Source organism: Heloderma suspectum, chromosome 2 (genome assembly GCF_057233095.1).
Source record: "Heloderma suspectum isolate Gila_16-S chromosome 2, 16-S_ref, whole genome shotgun sequence".
NCBI lineage: Eukaryota > Metazoa > Chordata > Lepidosauria > Squamata > Helodermatidae > Heloderma > Heloderma suspectum.
The window spans coordinates 375,736,713-375,757,250 of record NC_139459.1 but is presented as its reverse complement, the minus strand read 5'-3'; the positions used below and the strand labels follow the sequence as shown (position 1 = coordinate 375,757,250).

The window sequence follows — 20,538 nt, the reverse complement described above, 5'->3', positions numbered from 1 at the left end:
TGGAGTCAGAATGACAGTTGGGAAGAGCGAGTGACAGGGAGTGACAGTTAAATCAGTTAAGTGTAGAGAGTGAGGGGAGTGAGGCCCTTAAGTAGGTATACAGTTGTTTAGTTTTTTAGTGTTTTTTTTACTGATATTGTGAATGATGGCAGCGAACTTGAGTCAAGAACAAAGAAAGTGGATTCTAAAGCAGTACTGTAAGACTGATTCTCTCCCCCTCCCATCAACATTCTAAAAAACTGTATACCTACTTTTGGGCCACCCTGTATAAGCCTCTGGATCACATTACTTGATTGCGATCTTTGCTGGAGCGTTAGCCCCAAAGGTTGCCTTATTCTGCAGAATAAAATCGTGTTGGAGCAGATCTCTGCCTCCTCTCGTTCTTGGTAAACAAATTGGATGAGTCTACCAGGGATAGAACACAATTTTTGTAACATTACCTCAGTAAACTACACCAAACTACACATTCTATTTACCTCAGAAAAACTACATGTTTTACCTCAGTTAACTACATGTTTTACCTCAGTAAACAGCACGTCTATTTACCTCAGTAAACTACACCAAACTACACGTTCTATTTACCTCAGCGTAAGTGCATTGATTCCATTGATTCCAATGTAGATTTTTTGTTTTTTGTTTTTTTCAATCCTTGCGAGGGGTGTGGAATTTCAGGGTAGAGGGGAGCTTAAATCCCCCCTCCCAGAGCGCCACAGTCCTCATCCAAATTGGGTCCATGTGTACTTACGCTGAGGTCAATAATCCAGTCATGCAAATCATGCATATGATTTGAAGAATGTGCAGTTTGGCCCCAACTGTGCTCTAACTCAGATTTACCTAAAATGTGCAGGAAAAGCAAACATCCTGGTTGCATGTGAATAACCATTTAAAAACAACACCAGGGAGATGTATGCCCTGTTACTTGGGAGGATACGTGCACACCCCTTAAAGACCAAAATGAAACAAAAAAAATATTTTAAAGGTTTATGAAATATTGGGAAATTGCTGCAAAGTTTGCAGTACTGTTGGCTACTTTAAACAACAACTTTGAAATAGGTTTGCCACCTTTCAGCCTGTCTAGTTATGGGCAATCCAGCCCTTTATTAAATCAGTGGAATAAACCATCAGGATATGACCAGGACTTCTTGTGCCCTTTAGAGCCACAGAAAGATGCCTTAGATTGCTCCTGACCAGCGGTCCATCTAGCTTAGACAGACTGACAGCGACTCTAAGGTTTCAGGCAGGAGTTTTTCCAAGCCCTACCTGGAGATGCTGGGGAATGGACCTGGGATCTTCTCAGGGCCAGCCCTACCATGAGGTAGAGTGAGGCAGTCACCTCAAGCAGCAAATCTGGGGTGTTATAAAAGGGCAGCGAATGGTTAGTTACTTACCTTATTGTATTTCTACTGCCATGGAGGGAAAAGGTGTTTATGGCATTTTATGGCGGGAGGGGGGGGAGGTCGGTTCTCAGGGAACCAATGTATCCTATGGCCATCTAGCCACTGACTAGAGGCCAAAGGATTGCGCCCTAAATAAAATATTTATTTTTCCTCACATTGGGACCAGTGGGAGGGAACCCTGAAGAAAACGAATGGCCAAAAAAGAAGGAAAAGATAGTTACTTCACCTTGAATTTTCCCTCCCCACAATAGGATTTGCCCTTCCCAAATATTTGAAATCAGAACCAGGGACGGAAACATGAAATCCATCAACACGTAATTACTTACGGGCCAGTCCTGGAAAGGGGAGGCTCAGAGAAGACCAAGGGTAGAAAGAAAGCTTTTTTTGGAGATACAACTCCACCAATGAGGTAGCCTCCTGACCTGTAATAGTTCAATGCTTCATTTTCATCCCTGGCCAGATTCAATGGGCATTTTGCCTTCAGCATCCCACAGTCTACCTGGAGTGACAGAAGCAACAGCAGAAGTATCATTGTTCTGGTTATGCCTGCTGAAGTCTTGTGACCACCTCAGCTGCAGTGCCGATATTTATTTACAGATCCAGCCATGGCTTCAGATCCAAAGGCAATGAGAGTTAACCGCGCTCTGGCAGAAGTCTCCCTGTTCCGTCCACGTGCACACACCTGCCCTGAATCTCAGCCGAGGCTCTCAATGGCATGAGAGTAATTTTTTCATCAGCTTTCACCAACTTCTTCAGGCTCTGCTCAAAATGCGATTACCTCCTGCCGCTCTCAATTCAGATGTTTGTGCTATTGGACTCAAAGGTAGTTTTGCAGCACGGAGGGAGAAACAAACCCTTGAGCTTTGGCAAAAAATACATCACTATGATTTTGATAATTATAGGTGGAAGAACGATGCAACATCCTGAACTCTGTGCGGCTCCAAATGCAGGTGCACAGCTGGAGGAAAACTTGTTTGTGCAAACTCACTGAGGCCAATCGATATTCTGTCAAGTGTCTTTTTCTGACTATAGGAACACAGTCTTAAGAGCCAGGACCAAGGTATTCTTTCAGGACGTCTATGAATGTACAGACATCATGGAGTAGTTACTGTGCATTATGAGCACAAACTCATAAGAACATAAGATCTATGCTGGATCAGAACAATGGGTCTATCTAGTCCAGCATTCTGTTCACACAGGAGCCAACTGGATGCCCATGGGAAACCCACAAGCAGAACATGAGTACAATAACACCCTCTTGTTCATGTTCCCCAGCAACTGATACATAGATACATACTGTCTCTTCATTCATAGAATCATAGAATAGTAGGGTTGGAAGGGGCCTACAAGGCCATCGAGTCCAACCCCCTGCTCAATGCAGGAATCCAAGCCAGAGCATCCCTGACAAATGGCTGTCCAGCCTCATCTTGAAGGCCTCCAGTGTGGGAGAGCCCACCACCTCCCCAGGTAATTGGTTCCATTGTCGTATTGCTCTTACAGTCAGGAAGTTTTTCCTGATGTTCAGCCGGAATCTGGCTTCCTGTCACTTGAGCCCATTATTCTGTGTCCTGCACTCTGGGATGATCAAGAAGAGATCCTGGCCTTCTTCTCTGTGACAACCTTTCAAGTACTTGAAGAGTGCTATCATGTCTCCCTTCAGTCTTCTCTTCTCAAGGCTAAACATGCCCAGTTCTTTCAGTCTCTCTTCATAGGGCTTTGTTTCCAGTCCCCTGATCATCTTTGTTGCCCTCTTCTGAACCCTCTCCAGTTTGTCTGCATCCTTCTTCAAGTGTGGTGCCCAGAACTGGACACAGTACTCCAGATGAGGCCTAACCAGTGCTGAGTAGAGGGGAACTAGTACTTCCCGGGATATATATGTATATATATATATATATATATACACACACACACACATATATATACATATACACACACACACACACACACACACACAAACACAACAACAAACAACAAACATAACAAAAAGGGGGAATCCACAAAAGAGAAGAAAACAAGAAAGAATATACCATAAAAGATATCCATGCACAATAATAATTTACATCACCCTTAATGTAAAAAAAAAGATGGAAAAAGAAGGATTAAACATTTCCACTTGAAATATATGCATTAATATAAGCAGCCTATATATCTGAATATATCTGAATCCCCTTCATGGATCACTGCCTTGTTGTGGCGAAGGGGCTTGCGTAACTCAGTGAAGCCATAAGCTATGCCGTGCAGGGCCACCCAAGACGGACAGGTCATGGCAGAGGGTTCTGACAAAATGTGGTCCACTGGAGAAGGAAATGGCAACCCACTCCAGTATTCTTGCCAAGAAAACCCCATGGAACGTATCACAAGGCTAAAAGATATGACGCCGGAAGATGAGCCCCTCAGGTCGGAAGGTGTCAAATATGCTACTGGGGAAGAGCAGAGGGTATTTCCAAGTAGCGCCAGAAAGAGTGAAGTGGCTGGGCCAAAGCCAAAAGGACACTCAGCTGTGGATGTGTCTGGCGGTGAAAAGAAAATCCGATGCTGTAAAGAACAATATTGTTTAGGAACCTGGAATGTCAGATCAATGAATCAAGGTAAGCTGGAGGTGGTCAAACATGAGATGGCAAGATTGAACATCGACATCTTGGGAATCAGCGAACTAAAATGGACAGGCATGGGCGAATTTAATTCAGGTGACCATCATATCTACTATTGTGGGCAAGAATCCCTTAGAAGAAATGGAGTAGCACTCATAGTCAACAAAAGGGTGGGAAAAGCAGTACTGGGGTACAATCTTAAAAATGATAGAATGATCTCAGTACGAATCCAAGGCAAACCATTCAACATCACAGTAATTCAAGTCTATGCCCCAACCACTGAGGCCGAAGAAGCTGAGGTTGATCGGTTCTATGAAGACCTACAACACCTTCTAGAACAAACACCAAAAAAAGATGTCCTCTTCATCATAGGGGATTGGAATGCTAAAGTAGGAAGTCAAGAAATCACCGGGATAACAGGCAGGCATGGCCTTGGTGTACCAAATGAAGCAGGACAAAAGCTAATAGAGTTTTGCCAAGAGAACATGCTGATCATAGCAAACACTCTTTTCCAACAGCATAGAGGCGACTCTACACATGGACGTCACCAGATGGTCAATATCGAAATCAGATTGATTACGTCCTTTGCAGCCAAAGATGGAGAAGCTCCATACAGTCAGTAAAAACAAGACCTGGAGCTGACTGTGGCTCAGATCATGAGCTGCTTCTTGCAAAATTTCGGCTTAAATTGAAGAACGTCGGGAAAACCACTAAACCGTTCAGGTATGACCTCAGTCATATCCCTTCTGAATATACAGTGGAGGTGAGGAATAGATTTCAGGGATTAGACCTGATAGACAGAGTGCCTGAGGAACTATGGACGGAGGTCCGTAACATTGTTCAGGAGGCAGCAACAAAATCCGTCCCAAAGAAAAAGAAATGCAAGAAAGCCAAGTGGCTGTCTGATGAGGCTTTACAAGTAGCTCACGAAAGAAGGGAAGCGAAAAGCAAGGGAGAAAGGGGAAGATATACCCAACTGAATGCAGAGTTCCAGAGAATAGCAAGGAGAGACAAGAAGGCCTTCTTAAATGAACAATGCAAAGAAATCGAGGAAAACAACAGAATGGGAAAGACTAGAGATCTTTTCAAGAAAATTGGAGATCTCAAGGGAATGTTTTGTGCAAAGACGGGCATGATAAAGGACAAAGAAGGCAGGGACCTAACAGAAGCAGATGAGATTAAGAAGAGGTGGCAAGAATACACAGAAGAACTATACAGGAAAGATCTGAATGTCCCTGATAGCCATGATAGTGCGGTCACTGAACTTGAGCCGGACATCCTAGAGAGTGAAGTCAAGTGGGCCTTAGGAAGCATTAGTAACAACAAAGCTAGCGGAGATGACAGTATTCCAGCCGAGCTATTTAAAATCCTAAAAGATGATGCTGTTAAAGTGCTGCATTCAATATGCCAACAAATCTGGAACACTCAACAGTGGCCACAAGACTGGAAAAGGTCAGTTTACATTCCAATTCCAAAGAAGGGCAACGCCAAAGAGTGTTCAAACTACCGCACAATTGCGCTCATTTCACATGCCAGCAAGGTGATGCTCAAAATCCTACAAGCTAGGCTTCAGCAGTATGCGAACCGAGAACTACCGGAAGTACAAGCTGGGTTTCGAAGAGGCAGAGGAACTAGAGATCAAATCGCCAACATTCGCTGCATCATGGAGAAAGCAAGAGAATTCCAGAAAAACGTCTATTTCTGCTTCATTGACTACGCTAAAGCCTTTGATTGTGTGGATCACAACAAACTGTGGCAAATTCTGAAAGTGATGGGAGTACCAGACCACCTTACCCGTCTCCTGAGAAACCTGTACCAGGGTCAAGAAGCAACAGTAAGAACCAGACATGGAACAACCGATTGGTTCAAAATTGGGAAAGGAGTACGACAAGGCTGCATATTGTCACCCTGCTTATTTAACTTATATGCAGAGTACATCATGAGAAATGCCGGGTTGGATGAATCACAGGTCGGAATTAAGATTGCCGGGAGAATTATCAACAACCTCCGATATGCAGACGATACCACCCTAATGGCAGAAAGCGAAGAGGATCTCAAGAGCCTCTTGTTGAGGGTGAAAGAGGAGAGTGCAAAAGCTGGTTTGAAACTCAACATTAAAAAAACGAAGATCATGTCATCTGGCCCTATCACTTCCTGGCATATAGAAGGGGAAGAAATGGAAGCAGTGACAGATTTTACTTTCTTGGGCTCCAAGATCACCGCAGATGGTGACTGTAGCCATGAAATTAAAAGACGCTTGCTCCTTGGGAGGAAAGCTATGGCCAACCTAGACAGCATAGTAAGAAGCAGAGACATCACCTTGCCGACAAAGGTCCGTCTAATCAAAGCTATGGTTTTCCCAGTAGTAATGTATGGCTGTGAGAGCTGGACTATAAGGAAGGCTGAGTGCCGAAGAATTGATGCTTTCGAACTGTGGTGCTGGAGAAGACTCTTACGAGTCCCCTGGACTGCAAGGAGGTCAAATCAGTCCATCCTAAAGGAAATCAACCCTGAGTGCTCATTGGAAGGACAGATAATGAAGCTGAAGCTCCAATATTTTGGCCACCTAATGCGAAGAGAAAACTCCCTGGAAAAGACCCTGATGCTGGGAAAGACTGAAGGCAAAAGGAGAAGGGGACGGCAGAGGATGAGATGGCTAGATAGCATCACGGATGCAATGAATATGAACTTGAGCACGCTCCGGGAGAGAGCGCAGGACAGGAAGGCCTGGCGTGCTATGGTCCATGGGGTCACGAAGAGTCGGACACGACTGAACGACTGAACAACAACAATATATCTGAATAAGCATCCATATAAGCATTGACAACTGTAAGAGATACGTTCAAACGTAGCAAGAGCAGTAAGATCTTTGGTCCATTGAATGATATGTGGTGGGTGTTCATTTGCCCAAGTGTGAAGTATAAGGGTGCAATCCTATGCACGTTTAGGCAGGAAAAAAGTCCATAGCTAGCTGGGGAATGCTGGGAGTTGTAGGTGAATTTTTCTGCATAAACATGCATAGGAATTTGCACCCTAAGTCTCTTTGTGACTGTAAGGGCTCTCAGTAACCACTTTTGCTGTCCATTTCTTAATCAAAGGCATACTGCCTCTCATCCTGAAGGCTGCATAGAGCCATCAGGACTAGTAGCCATTGATAGCCTTCTCCTACAGGAATTTGTCCAATCCTCTTTTAAAGCCATCTAAATTGGTGGCCATCGCTACATCCTGTGGTAGCGAATTCCATAGTTTAACTATGTGCTGTGTGAAGAGTCCTTCCTTTTATCTGTCCTGAATCTCCCACCAATCAGCTTCATAGGGTGACCCCAGGTTCTAGTATTTTGAGAGAGAGAGAGAGAGAGAAATGTCTCCCACTCCACATTCTTCACACCATGCATAATTTTGCACCTCTGTATCACGTCTTCTCCTTCACCTCCTTTTTTCCAAGCTAAACAATCCTAGCTGTTGTAACCTTCTGTCATAGGGGAAGTGCTCCAGCCACTTGATCATTTGAGTTGCCCTTTTCTGCATTTTTCCCAACTCAAATAGCCACCAGGGCTAGTAACCATTGATAGCTTTACCCTCCATGGATTTCTCCTGGGGGGTGGGGGGGGAGTCCATCTCAAGGTTAAATCCAGAGAGTCACAAGGCCTGGAGGGGCACTGAAACTCATACACTTCCAGCCTGGCCCTTTTTCCCAAAGGTTTCTGGCGAGTGCAAAGTCCATTGCAGGGATGGAGAGTGGATGCAAGGTTTTCGCAGCTGTGCAGTTACAGAGGCACAGAGGGGTGTTTTCATATTTAATCACACTTTCACACATTTTGCAGCTTTGTATCTTCACAGCGGTTGCTTTTGGATTCAGTAAGGGCTGGGGAGGGTCTTGGGGGAGGACCAACATCACTCCTGGCACCATCTCAGAGCGATGGCTAGGCACGTAGCACTCACGCTTGTGAGTGTGACCCTTTGCGAGTGGCTCAGGCTGGGGAACTGACAAACAGATGGTGTGGAAATGAAGGAGCACAAAACACCCAATTTTTACCTAAAACAGGGTCAGGAAGACACAACAGAGGACCTCAAATATAAAAGAGCTAAAAGTGTTGTACCCCCACACTCATGGGACCACAGAGCTGCGCATTTCAGTATAATGGCAAAAAAAGGGCACGGCAAGTCTCTTAGGGAAGCACACGGTACATCGTGAGTGTATTGCAGGGCATGGTGATTCGAAGCCACATTGCTGCGCAGTTGAGACAGGGCGAGGGGTCAAAGCGGTGCCATAAAGATGGGGCCTTAGAAATTTAGATTTAGACCCCATGCCCAATTCAGCCCCAAAGGGAGTGGGCTGTGTGGCGACCCTTCTGGGGCTCCTCCTCTAGGGTTCCGACGACGACACCTTGGGGCTTCTTTCTTTTCCTCTCCGCTCTACTATGTGGTCACAAGAGCAGCCTGTTCTTGGGGATTTGGAAGCAACGAAATTGGCTTCAAACTGGTTTGCATTCTCAGGTTAAGACCGGAGAAGTAGATGCGATTGGGGAGCGGGGGGGCAGTGTCTGTGTGCGTGTGAAACAGGCACAACTGTTGTAGGCAGGGAGGGGGCTCGCGAGGAGGGGGGATTTTTTGGGTTGGTGTTGTGCTAGAGATGCTCCATAATTTAGTTATTTGTTACATTTATATCCTGCCTTTTTTCCCCTTTGAGGGGAACCCAAGACAGCATACACGGTCGTCCTCCTCTCCGTTTTATCCTCACAACAACCCTGTGAGGTATTATTATATTATTATTATTATTGCCCTTATATCCTGCTTTCTTTCCTCTTGCAAGGAACCCAAGGCAGCTTACAAGGTCCTCCTCCTCCTCTCCATTTGGTCCAAAGGTAGGCTGAGAGGCAGTGACTGGCCCAAAGTCGCCCAGTGAGCTCCATGGCTGAGTGGGGACTACAACCTGGGTCTCCCTAGCCCCAGTCCAACACTCCAAGCACTACGCCACAGTGTCCGTGTTCTAGGAATCATTCAGAGTCGCTAATCCTAATCACTTAGAATTTGTTAGTAATAATCACACATAAACAGCACTGGTAAACATACAAGAGTTAGTGAGCAATCCTGTGGTCCCTAGACAGGGGGACAGGATTGTTCAGTTTCTGGGCTCTGAGGTTAGAAACAGAGCTCTGATCTTGGAGCCCAGAAACTGCACTCCTCCTCCTCATCGTAGCTAGCGTGGTTCTGACTACGTCTCCACACTCAGAAACAGAGCATGGAGACGGGAAAAGGGGGCGTTCCCGGGGGTGGGGAGGGGAGGAGACTGAGGCATCGGCCATACAACATTTCCTATGGCTGCCCCAGCCACCTTCCCTCCCCTTCCGATGCATGGCTGCTAGACACGGAAAATCGCCCATCTAGCAAAAATGCAGGGCAACCGGAGAGTGGAGGTGAAAATCGCCTCCGTGTTCCAGCTGTCCTGCATTGGATACTTGGCAGCCTTTAAATTCAGAGGCTGCCGACTGTCTTCATGGGATTGTGTCATTAATTAACGTTAATGATGCAGTGTGACATTAATGATTGTGACATTAATTAATCTCAGTTATTAACAGCAGGTACTTTAACCTAGCAACGGTAATGTTGATAGTTACTCAAGGTTAACAGTAAATACTCAATAGTCGCTCAGAGTTCATAAGAATACTTTCACAAGATTAGTAAAAGTAGCCAGCTGATAATCACTCAGAGTTAGTGGTGATAGTCATTTACAATTGGCAGCAATGGTCACTCAGGGTTAGACGGGATAGTCACTCTCACTCAGTAGTGATAAATACTCCAGATTCCACCCAGGGTTAGAAGTGGTGGCCACTCACACGCAGCCGGGGGAGTCTCTCAGGCAAGTTGCTTTTTTTGTAGCTTCACAAGTTCACCTTCTGGAATATTGGTGTTCCGTGACTGGCCAAGCCCACCGCGGCAGCCATTTTGTGAATGGGCAGCCCACTCACTCACCCAGTGACAGCCATTTTTGAGAGGACCCACAACGCTCTCTCAAAATTCCACTCATGCCCACAGACCCCCAAATTGGTTGGGGGGGCCCCTCCATGCCAAAATAAAAAGAAGTTTAAAAAAATTATTACTGGAGGGAGTATTTGTAGAGAGAAGAAACAAAGGGGAATAATTTCTTGGATAGGAAAAAGCATTTTGCATTAGGCTGAGCTAAACGTGCAGTGAGTGCTTGTTCAGGAGCTCCACATGGATCCTGCTCAGTCCACATGTCCCTGTGCTATTCATTGGCGGGAGGTATAAGATCTTGCCTTTCCCTGCTCTTCATTTTTGGGAGGTAGCCACAGCAATGTGTGGACTTGGAATGCCTGAATATTTTGCAGTCAGCCCTGACTAGTCTATCTAGTTAAGAGTTCTTCTCCTGGTTGGAAGGAGGAGCCCTGCTTGTGTGTTCCGGGTCGACAGCTGGTTGGCCACCGTGTGAGCAGAATGCTGGACTAGATGGACCCTTGGGCTGATCCAGCACGGCTCTTCTTATGTTCTTAAGATCCAGTTGTCCAGGAATCCAAGGAAAGGGAGAGATCTGCTGATGTGTGTGGTGGGATCTTTTCTTCCCTTTGAATTGTGGGGGTTCCTTGGTGAATTTTTTGGTTTGTGTTCAATCTCCCCGAGGACTGACTGGCACCCATCAGGCTGTGAATTCTCCTAGTGGGGGACAAAATAGCCAGGTTCGCACATCACGAACTGGTTTAGCTTTGGGTTCCAACTCTGGGTATTCTGTCCCTCAAAAACCCAGGGTTCACAGTTTGCATGAAATGGTAAACAACCCAGTGATGGAATGTCCCAGGGTTGTTTAGCCCCTCCCACTTTCAGCAGGACTGATCAGGTGGTGGGAGCCAGCTCGTTCACTCCCACTTGTTCATGACAGGGGAGAAACCATATAAATGTACAGAGTGTGGAAAAAGTTTCATTCATAATCAACACCGAATGTCACATCAAAGGACCCACACAGGGGACAAACCATATCAATGCATAGAGTGTGGAAAGTGCTTCAACTATACTGGAAGTCTTGCTAAACATAAAAGAACCCACACAGGGGAGAAACCATTTAAATGTATGGAATGTGGAAAGAGCTTCAGTGTGAGCTCGGTACTTACTATACATCAAAGGTCTCATACAGGGGAGAAACCTTTTAAGTGCCTGGTATGTGGAAAGAGTTTCATTCAGAGACAATACCTTAATTTACATTACAAAATTCACACGGGAGAGAAACCATATAAATGTATAGAGTGTGGGAAAGGCTTTATTTAGAATAAACTCCTTACTCTACATAAAAGAACCCACACAGCAGAAAAACCATATAAGTGCATAGAGTGTGGAAAAAGTTTCCATTATAGCCAAAGTCTTACTGTACATAAAAGGATCCACATGGAAGAGAAACCATATAAATGTATGGAGTGTGGAAAACATTTCAGGCAGAACGAACATCTCAATGAACATAAACGTGTCCATACAGGGGAGAAACCATATAAATGTATGAAATGCGGAAAGAGCTTCAGCAGTAATGGAAACCTTAATACACATGAAAGAACCCACACAGGGGAGAAACCATATAAATGCATGGAGTATGGAAAAAGCTTCAGCACTAGTGGAAACCATACAAATGTTTGGGGTGTGGAAAGAGATTCAGTCGGAGTCATCACCTTACTTCACATCAAAGGATCCACTGAGGGGAGAAACTATATATTGGTATGGAGTGCAGAAAGAGCTTAAAGGTGCAATCCTATGCATATTTAAATGGGAAAAGAAGTCCTACAACTCCCATGGCTGGCTGTGGGATGCTGGGAATTGTAGGACTTTTCTCCATCTAAACATGCATAGGATTACACCCTTAGATGTCATACAAACCTTGCTATACACAACAGAACCCACACAGGGGAGAGAGAAAAAATGGAACCCTTGAAATGTAATATATTTACTAAAACATCTATCTTCTTAAACATCAGTGAATTCACAAGAAGGGAAACCATACAAATGCTCACTCTGTTGATAAAGCTTTGGTAATAAATTAGACTTATTCAAGACTATGATTTTCTATCTTAAAGCCCAAGAAGATATTATGCACTCGTTCTTCTGGGAATATCTCTGCTAGTAGAGTATGGGGCTGTTCACACAACACGCTAACCCACGCTCAACCACTGAGTGTGGGTCGTTGCTGAAACGTGGGTTAGTGTATTGTCTGCACGCAGGACATTTTCTGCAGGGTGGCTTGTTAAGCTATGTCACCAAGGCAAATCCTGCAACTGGATTCAGGATTCATCTTGAGAGGTATATCTCTTTCAGAGATCTCTGCAGGCATTTTTAGAAATATTAACCCCTGAAGAAGACCTGTGTATATACAGGGCCGAAACGTGTTGGGCTACTTCAAGGAATAAAACTCTGTGTGTGTGTGTGTGTGTGTGTGTGTGTGTATTCAACATCCTGAAACTTTCTCTTTTCATTCTATTGGCTTTTTAGATGGCGAAAAGGATTCAGACAATATTTATTAACGCTTTCTGTGCCAATAGGTAGAGTTTTTTTAACCGTGGACAAATGTTTAGAGTAACGGTAGGGAAAGTCTGGGCTTCCAGATGGTGGAATGCAACTCCCATGATCCCTCATCATTGGCTATGCTGGCTAGGGCTGATGGAGTTACAGTCTGCCAACATCTGGCAGGCCAAAAAGTTTTGCACCCCTGATTTAGAAATTGGATCAGATGTATACATGCCAGCTCTAATGGTAAGATAGTAACAGACAGGCATTTGCCACCTCCTCTTACCTTATCAAAAGTGACCTGACAGAGATGATCTCTTTTTGCACTCCTCTTGGTAATGGCTCTAAAACTATTAGTTATATTGTTCTGAGAAAACGTTAATATTACTGGAGTTTCTATTGATAATAAAGATTAATTTGTATGCCAGTGATATAGTCTCAACGCTTATCAATCCTGACACCTCATTGAAAGAATAACATCAGTGTGTGTGTGTGTGTGTGTGTGTAGCGGGATAGAGAGATAGATAGAGCTTTTAACCTATAAAGCCCTACACAGCTTGGGACCGCAATACCTGACAGCACACCTTTCCCAAAATGAACCTACCTGTACGCTATGTTCAGCATCTGAGGTCCTCCTCTGGGTGCCTCCTCCAAGGGAAGCTCGGAAGGCAGCAATGAGGGAGAGGACCTTCTCGGTGGTGGCCCCTCATCTGTGGAATGAGCTCCCCAATGAGATCCACCTGGCACCAACAGTATTATCTTTTTGGTGCCAGGTTAAGACCTCTCTCTTTTCCCAGGCATTTGGCAGCACATGATGAGTATTAATCAGTCCTGGATGTGTCTTTCATTATGACTGACTGTTCAATGTTGTTTTTAGTTATATGTTGTGCTTTTATGTGCTTTTTTGTAAGTAGCTTTTAAATTTTTTATGTTGTATTTAATGTTTTAACTTCTGTAAACTGCCCAGAGAGCTTCAGCTATGGGGCAGTATAGAAATGCAATAAATAAATAATATATTGTGGTGGTCTGTCACTTTAAAGAGCTGCCATGTAGTAGTGATGACCCTAGAACCATTAGCTATATTGATGATCAAAAATGGTAATATGGCTGGTTTCTCTATTGGTAATGGGAAGAGCAATCGCATCTCCGCAATTCCATCTGGGGAAATACGCCACCTTTACGCTAGCAGAACTTCTGCCCCATCCATTAACACACACACCAGCCTTGAAGGGGAAGACAGCCCAGGAACAACCTGACCCCCTCCCCCATGTACCCTGAAACCTCTGAGGCTCAGTAACTTTTTAAAGAACAAGTAGAGGGTAGAAATCACCAAAATCAGAGCCTCCACTGGTCTGTACTGATGTTTTAATTGTTTTAGGGCACAATTCTATGCATGTTTAGACAGAAAAGGGTCCCACAATTCCCAGCATTCCCTAGCCAGCTGGGAATTGTCAGGTTTTTTTTCTGTCTAAACATGCATAGTAAGGATTGCATCCTTATACGTTCTGGTATTTTTATTGGGAATTGTTTTTAGTAATTTTATACTTTTGCATGTTTATATAATGTTGTAAGTTGCCTCGGGTCTTTTTAAAGAGAAAGGTGACAACAATATTGAACAACAGCAACAACCACAGCAACAAAGGAGGTCTGTCTTATAGAATCATAGAATTGTAGGGTTGGAAGGGACCTCTAAGACCATCCAGTCCAACCCCCTGCTCAATGCAGGAATCCAAATCAGAGCATCCCTGACAGATGGCTGTCCAGCCTTATCTTGAATGCCTCCAGCATGGGAGAGCCCACCACCTCCCTAGGTCATTGGTTCCATTGTCGTATTGCTCTGACACTGAGGAAGTTTTTCCTGAGGTTCAGCTGGAATCTGGCTTCCTGTAACTTGAGCCCATTGTTCCGTGTCCTGCACTCTGGGATGATCTTTCAGGATTGTCTTGGCCCTAGGCGTGGCTGGTGCCTCAAAGCCTAAGCAGCCAGCTCTGTTTCTAAGAGCCCAATCAAAATATGTTTGTTTCTGTGAAGGAATGCTAGACCTATCTCCAACGTCCCTGCAAGGTAGGACAGGCCAAACCTGGTCTCAAGCTCCAAAAGACACCCTGTAACCTCCCTCTCCTCCCAAGAGGCACTGAATTTAGCACTGAGGTCAAACAGAAAGGATCACACCAACTTGGAGTTGGATAACTGTTTATTATAGGGAAAAGGATGGAGGGAAGGGGAGAATTAGAGGTGGTAAGTTGTACAGAGGATTATACAGCTGAAACCTTGCAAGGAAAACCAAAGCATACACAGAAAACCTTTCTACTACATCCCCAAGCAAAATAACCAAATTAGCTAGCATATCCTTCCACATACAGGCCTCCCAGGATAGCGTCCAGCTGACAGCAGGTCCCAAACCACCATGATGAAGGGAGACACCACCCCTCACCCTCGACCTCCTTTTAAGGCCCAGGTCCAGGGACCCAGGGCAGGTTTTCCTTCGCCAATCACTAGCACAGCCCCCAAAGGGACCGCCTTTGCCGGGAAGAGGTAGGAACTTCCCACCAGACTCAGCTGTTATGTATTTCCCAGTTAGCAGGGACTGAGCATGGCCTTGAGCAACGGGGCCAAGGAGCTGGCAGATAACACACTGTTCCCGGTGGATGCCTGGGACGTGATGCCCAGGCCCGGCCTCATGGTGGGAAACAGGCCATCGTTCTTGACAGTTTCTAATACCGGGTGATACATACAGTGTGTCACAGCAGTTTAATCGTGAGGTGAATCCTTGGGCCCAACCACCTGCCCAAAGATGGTCCGTCCCCTCTTTCATTGAAAGAACAAGCGACTGAAGTTTCTGACATGGGGTGGCTGAAGTGTATGTATGGGCGAGGTGGGAAGGCGGTGGCTGAATCCTCCAAAGAGTAGCTCCTACTTCTTCCTCAGGATGCTGAGCCCTGTCATTTCAGCCATTTCTGTAACCGTGAGAATGTGAGAACCAGAGAACAGCCTGGCTGAATCAGATGAGAATCCACCTTATCCACTCCTCATGTCAGTTGTTTACACTCTGACTGTCTTCCTTGATTCTGTAACACTGACTAAAAGATGATCCTGTGGGTCAAAAACTTTAAAATGCGTATTTCCACCACTGGAAGGATACGACACTGATTATACTTACCCTCTGCTCACAAAGCATCATGGCCAGGTCCCTTTAAGAATGGAAAAGATGCCAAGGCTGGCCATTATTTTATATGTGGGGACCAAGCTTATCCAGCTCTCCCCCCTAAGTGGTCTGGGATCTGTTATGTTGGAAACATATATCCACCGTTTCAACTTTTACTTGGGAGCAGCCATATCTATCATCCCGCTTACACAGAGTTGGAAAGAAGGAAGAGAGATGCCAATAAAGGCATGCTCAGTGCAACTCAAAAGTGGGGAAATGACCTATGGCCGGCTAAAAGAATTATTGCTTATTATGGTCCTGCTACCTGGGAACCCAATATAGCAGCACGAGATTTGACATATCTCACCAATAAACTCATCAGGCTGCAGACAGCAGTTGAAGTATTTGCCAGTCATACTGCAGATGCCTTGGGCCTGGTTGCTACGCAGATGATTCAAATGCAGGAAGCCATCATCCAGAACAGAATGGGTTTAGACTATCTGCTGGCAGCTGAAGGCGGCCTGTGTGGAAAATGTAATTGGTCTGGCCATTGTCTAAAGATTGATGGCAATGGGAAAATTGTAAAACAATTGGCAGCAGACATTAGGGAAGTAGTGCATGTACCTGTACAAGCCTGGAAAGGATGGAATCCTGTAGACTGGCTAACCGGATGGCTCCCAAACCTCGCCTGGTTGAGGCAAGGCTTTCTCGTTGTGTTGGGTATTCTATTTGCGGTATTGTTCTTACCCTGCATCTTTGCATGCTTCACGTCTTGTATAAGACAAGTTAGTCAGCAATTTCTTGCTATGTATCAAGGCTTGCCGCAGGAAGAGGTAGAAAATCGGAAAGAACTGCTGAAGCAGTGAGCTGACGGCACTCTCTAGGTCAGAGCTTTCCAAACTTTCCATGTTGGTGACACACTTTTTAGAAATGCATCATTTCATGACACGGTAATTCAGTTTTACCAGCAAACCGGAGGTTAAACTAACCCGTTATAAGAGATACGGACACATACATAAATTGTAATAACGAAATGTATGGGGATAGAACATATCTCATGAAAACCTTTCATTTATATTTTTAAAAATATATGATTTGTAAAATAATAACATACATTGTTGTCATTTATGAGTAACAGTATGTAAATATGTGCAAGAAAATGTGAAAAATAAACAAAATTAACTGAAGTATTTACAATATATATTAGGACACATTGGCCCAGGTAGGAGCTCAGCTGCAAAAACACATGAAGTAGAGAAGCAAAAGTCCAACAAAAATGGTGTAAATATATATGTCTCACTACAAGGCTATATTGCTGTAAATATTTGCAATGCCTATGTCCAGAGTCCAGTTTCAGCACACTCCGGTGGTGCACTGCTGGTGGGTGGTTAATCCACAATTGCAGCAGAGTAAAAATAAAAATAAATGGCAGAAATCAAATTATAAGTGCCACGTGGTGGGTGGCTTGCTGTTTGCCACACTGGGTTTGGGAGGGTGGCCTCCCTTCAGCCAGCAGCAGGTGGGTTGACTGGGTGACAGCCTGCAGCTCCGCTCGCCCGGGTGTTTGGGAGCACCCTGATTCTGAGGCTTCTGGCCTCCACTGAGCTCCGTTCCGACTGGCCAAGATGGCAGACGGCCAGCTTGGTGCAGTCCCAGGCGGCGTTTCCACCCGCGCAGGAGCACAGTGCAGAAGTCTGCGCTCGAAGTCTTGCAGGGCTGGTGGCCGCTGCCACTTCTCCGCGCCGGCGTCAGCCAAGCTCCGCGCCGGCGTCAGCCAAGGCAGCGCCTCCCCTCCCCTCTCTTCGCCCCGCGCCTCTACCTCGCCTTACCGCTCCAACACCGCCAATCATGTGCGTCCTACATCAAGACGCCACATGATCCTAAAGCAGCTAATGTTAAAGCAGCTAAACCTTAGCTGCTTTAACATTAGCTGCTTTAGGAAGTTCCGGGGGAGGGGCCAAGGGAAGCAAACGCGAGTAAGGGAGCTCCGCGGTGCCCTTCCGCACAATTTTCTGCATTTCGCGCGACACGCCTACGCACTGCCGCCGACATGCTAATGTCTCGCGGCACACAGTTTGGAAAGCTCTGCTCTAGGTGATCCAATATGAAGAATTCAGCTCCTATTGGATCAAATGAGGGAATGTGGAAAATAACAAAGGCAAAGCCATGTCGTCTCGGCTTCTTCATGCCTACGTGGCAGATTCCTCAAAGGCCTAAAACTGTTGTCTTTGTTTCTTCTGAAGAGGAAACTGCTAGGACAGTAGAGATAAGTCATCTTGTTTCCATAGCAACTCACCCCACACCTATGAATCATCCTGCTTGCAAAATAATTGGGTCATAAATCCTGAGAAAGTTACAGGGCTCTGAGAGAGGCAGCTGGAGGGGCGGGGGTTCAGTAAAAGTTCAGTTGATAATGAGAAGACATGCACACTGGGCTTGGCTGATGTCACTTATTTAGCCACACTGATTATAAATGTAACTGGTGTGTGTTGATCTGCGCTGCCTCTGTGTTGACAGTGCTGCCTTCATTGTACAGGAATAAACTCGAGTTGAATCGTACCCAAGTGTCCAGAGCTTAATTGGAGGGCAGCTGGGTGCGGACCTTCGAGTCCTGTTTTGGACTTTTACCACAGAACTCAGTAGGAATCCCAGCTGCTGAATGTATTTTAGGATGCAGTCCTATGCATGTTTAGGCAGGAAAAAAAATCCTATAACTCCCAGCATCCCCCAGCCAGGGGAATGCTGGGAGTTGTACGGTAATTTTTCTGTCTAAACATGAACATTAAGAACATGAGAAGAGCCACACTAAATCAGACCAAGGGTCCATCTAGTCCAGCATTCTGTTCACACACTGCTGGCCAACCAGCTGCCCACAGGAAATCCACAAGCAGGACAGGAGTGCCACAGCACCCTCCCACCCATGTTCCCCAGCAACTGGTGGACATAGACTTATTGCCTCAGTTACTGGAGGTAACATATAGCCATGAGGGCTAGTAGCCATTGATAGCCTTCTCCTCCAGGAATTTGTCTAACCCTCTTTTAAAGCCATCCAAATTGGTGGCCAGCACTCCATCTTGTGGACGTGAATTCCACGGCTGAACTCTGTGCTGTGTGAAGAAGCCCTTCCTTTTATCTGTCCTGAATCTCCCACCATTCAGCTTCATGGGGTGACCCCTTGAGTTCTAGAATGTGTCTCCCTGTCCACATTCTCCATACTGTGAATAATTTTGTACACCTCCGTCATGTCTCCCCTCACTCCCCTTTTTTCTCAGCTAAACATGCACAGGATGGAGCCCTTCAGGGTTTGTGGACAGCTTCTGCCACTCAGTCCTCCCTTATGGTTAAATGCGCTGAGCTTTGCTTTGCTTCCTAGAGAGGAAGGAAATGCAGGGAAAGTGCGGAAGACAATAGTGAATGCACCTCCCTTGGTATTCTAGGAAGGGAAATGGGTCTCATGAAATTCTTTGGCTGGGGGAGGGGGTTCGTGCAAGAAGAAGGCTGGACGCAGAGGTAAAAGTGGGGTGATCCTTTCAGAGGAGGGCAACAAAGATGATCAGGGGACTGGAAACAAAGCCCTATGAAGAGAGACTGAAAGAACTGGGCATGTTTAGCCTTGAGAAGAGAAGACTGAGAGGAGATAGGATAGCGCTCTTCAAGTACTTGAAAAGTTGTCACAGAGAGGAAGGCCAGGATCAGTTCTCAATCATCCCGGAGTGCAGGACACGGAATAATGGGCTCAAGTGACAGGAAGCCAGATTCCGGCTGAACATCAGGAAAAACTTCCTGACTGTAAGAGCAATACGACAATGGAACCAATGACCTCGGGAGGTGGTGGGCTCTCCCACAATGGAGGCGTTCAAGACGAGGCTGGACAGCCATCTGTCAGGGATGCTCTGACTTGGATTCCTGTATTGAGCAGGGGGTTGGACTCGATGGCCTTGTAGGCCCCTTCCAACCCTACTATTCTATGATTCTATGATTTGCAGGAGGGGGAGAGAAGGAGGGGGACACACCCAGGATTTCCTTTTGGGGGGAGTCTTATAGAGAAAAGAGAAGAACCCTCCAGTTCCCCTCTCAGAATCTCAAGTAGGGGGTGCAATCCAGAGGCAAAGTGGTTCCCCCAAAGCAGCGTGGTTCCTCTTTGAAGCCCTATTTCAGTACTCAAGCCGCTCCCCATGGAATGTGGAGAGGGGTGCATTGGTGCAGAGGAAACAGCCTTGCTTGGGGGTGGGGAAGAGAAAGAGGCCTTCCTCCCACCTCTCAAAAAGAAGGGAAGGGATCCCGAAAGTGTAAATTCAGTCCTGTTTAACCTCAGAACCTGCACCAAATGGGTACGAAGCACCCTGGTGGGTAACCAAGCTAATCCCAACAGACAAACATCACTACAGACAAAACTGTAAATTGAAATCTCTTTAAGGCTTTATTTCAGAAAAATACAAAATATAAAGAAAGTGGCATGGTGGTTATATGAGTGCCAGAAACTTTCTCTATAATCACAGGGAGAGAGAATGCAACAAAAATAGAAGATTAATCCAAAGAATTGCTATTGCCAAAGCTGGTATTATGAATTTGGCTAATAAGATAATGGCTTGAGCCTCTGATGTTGTTATGGCTCCTCCTTCCAACTTCCTCCTGTTTACTACTTGCGGCTCAAAGCTAAACTAAAACAACCTAAACTAAGTGCTAACCCTCCCCTTACTTACTCCTGCTTGTTGTTGTTGGTCAGTCATTAAGTCGTGTCCGACTCTTCGTGACCCCAAGGACCATAGCACGACAGGCCTTCCTGTCCTCCGCTCTCTCCCGGAGTGTGCTCAGGTTCATATTCATTGCATCGGTAGGGATGTCAGAGAATTTCATCACGAATCTCGGGGAGGCCGAATGCCAGCGCATTTGGCCCCCCGAAATC

General features: G+C 45.6%; 1 protein-coding gene across 1 annotated transcript in view; it reads left to right on the top strand.

Annotated features, from left to right (window-relative positions):
• Positions 1 to 20,538, top strand: part of LOC146356234 (uncharacterized) — a 943,348-nt gene that overhangs the window by 799,412 nt on the left and 123,398 nt on the right. The window contains 1 exon segment of the mRNA XM_084831264.1: positions 10,880 to 11,581. Within this exon segment, the coding sequence (XP_084687390.1) occupies positions 10,880 to 11,581 (702 nt within the window).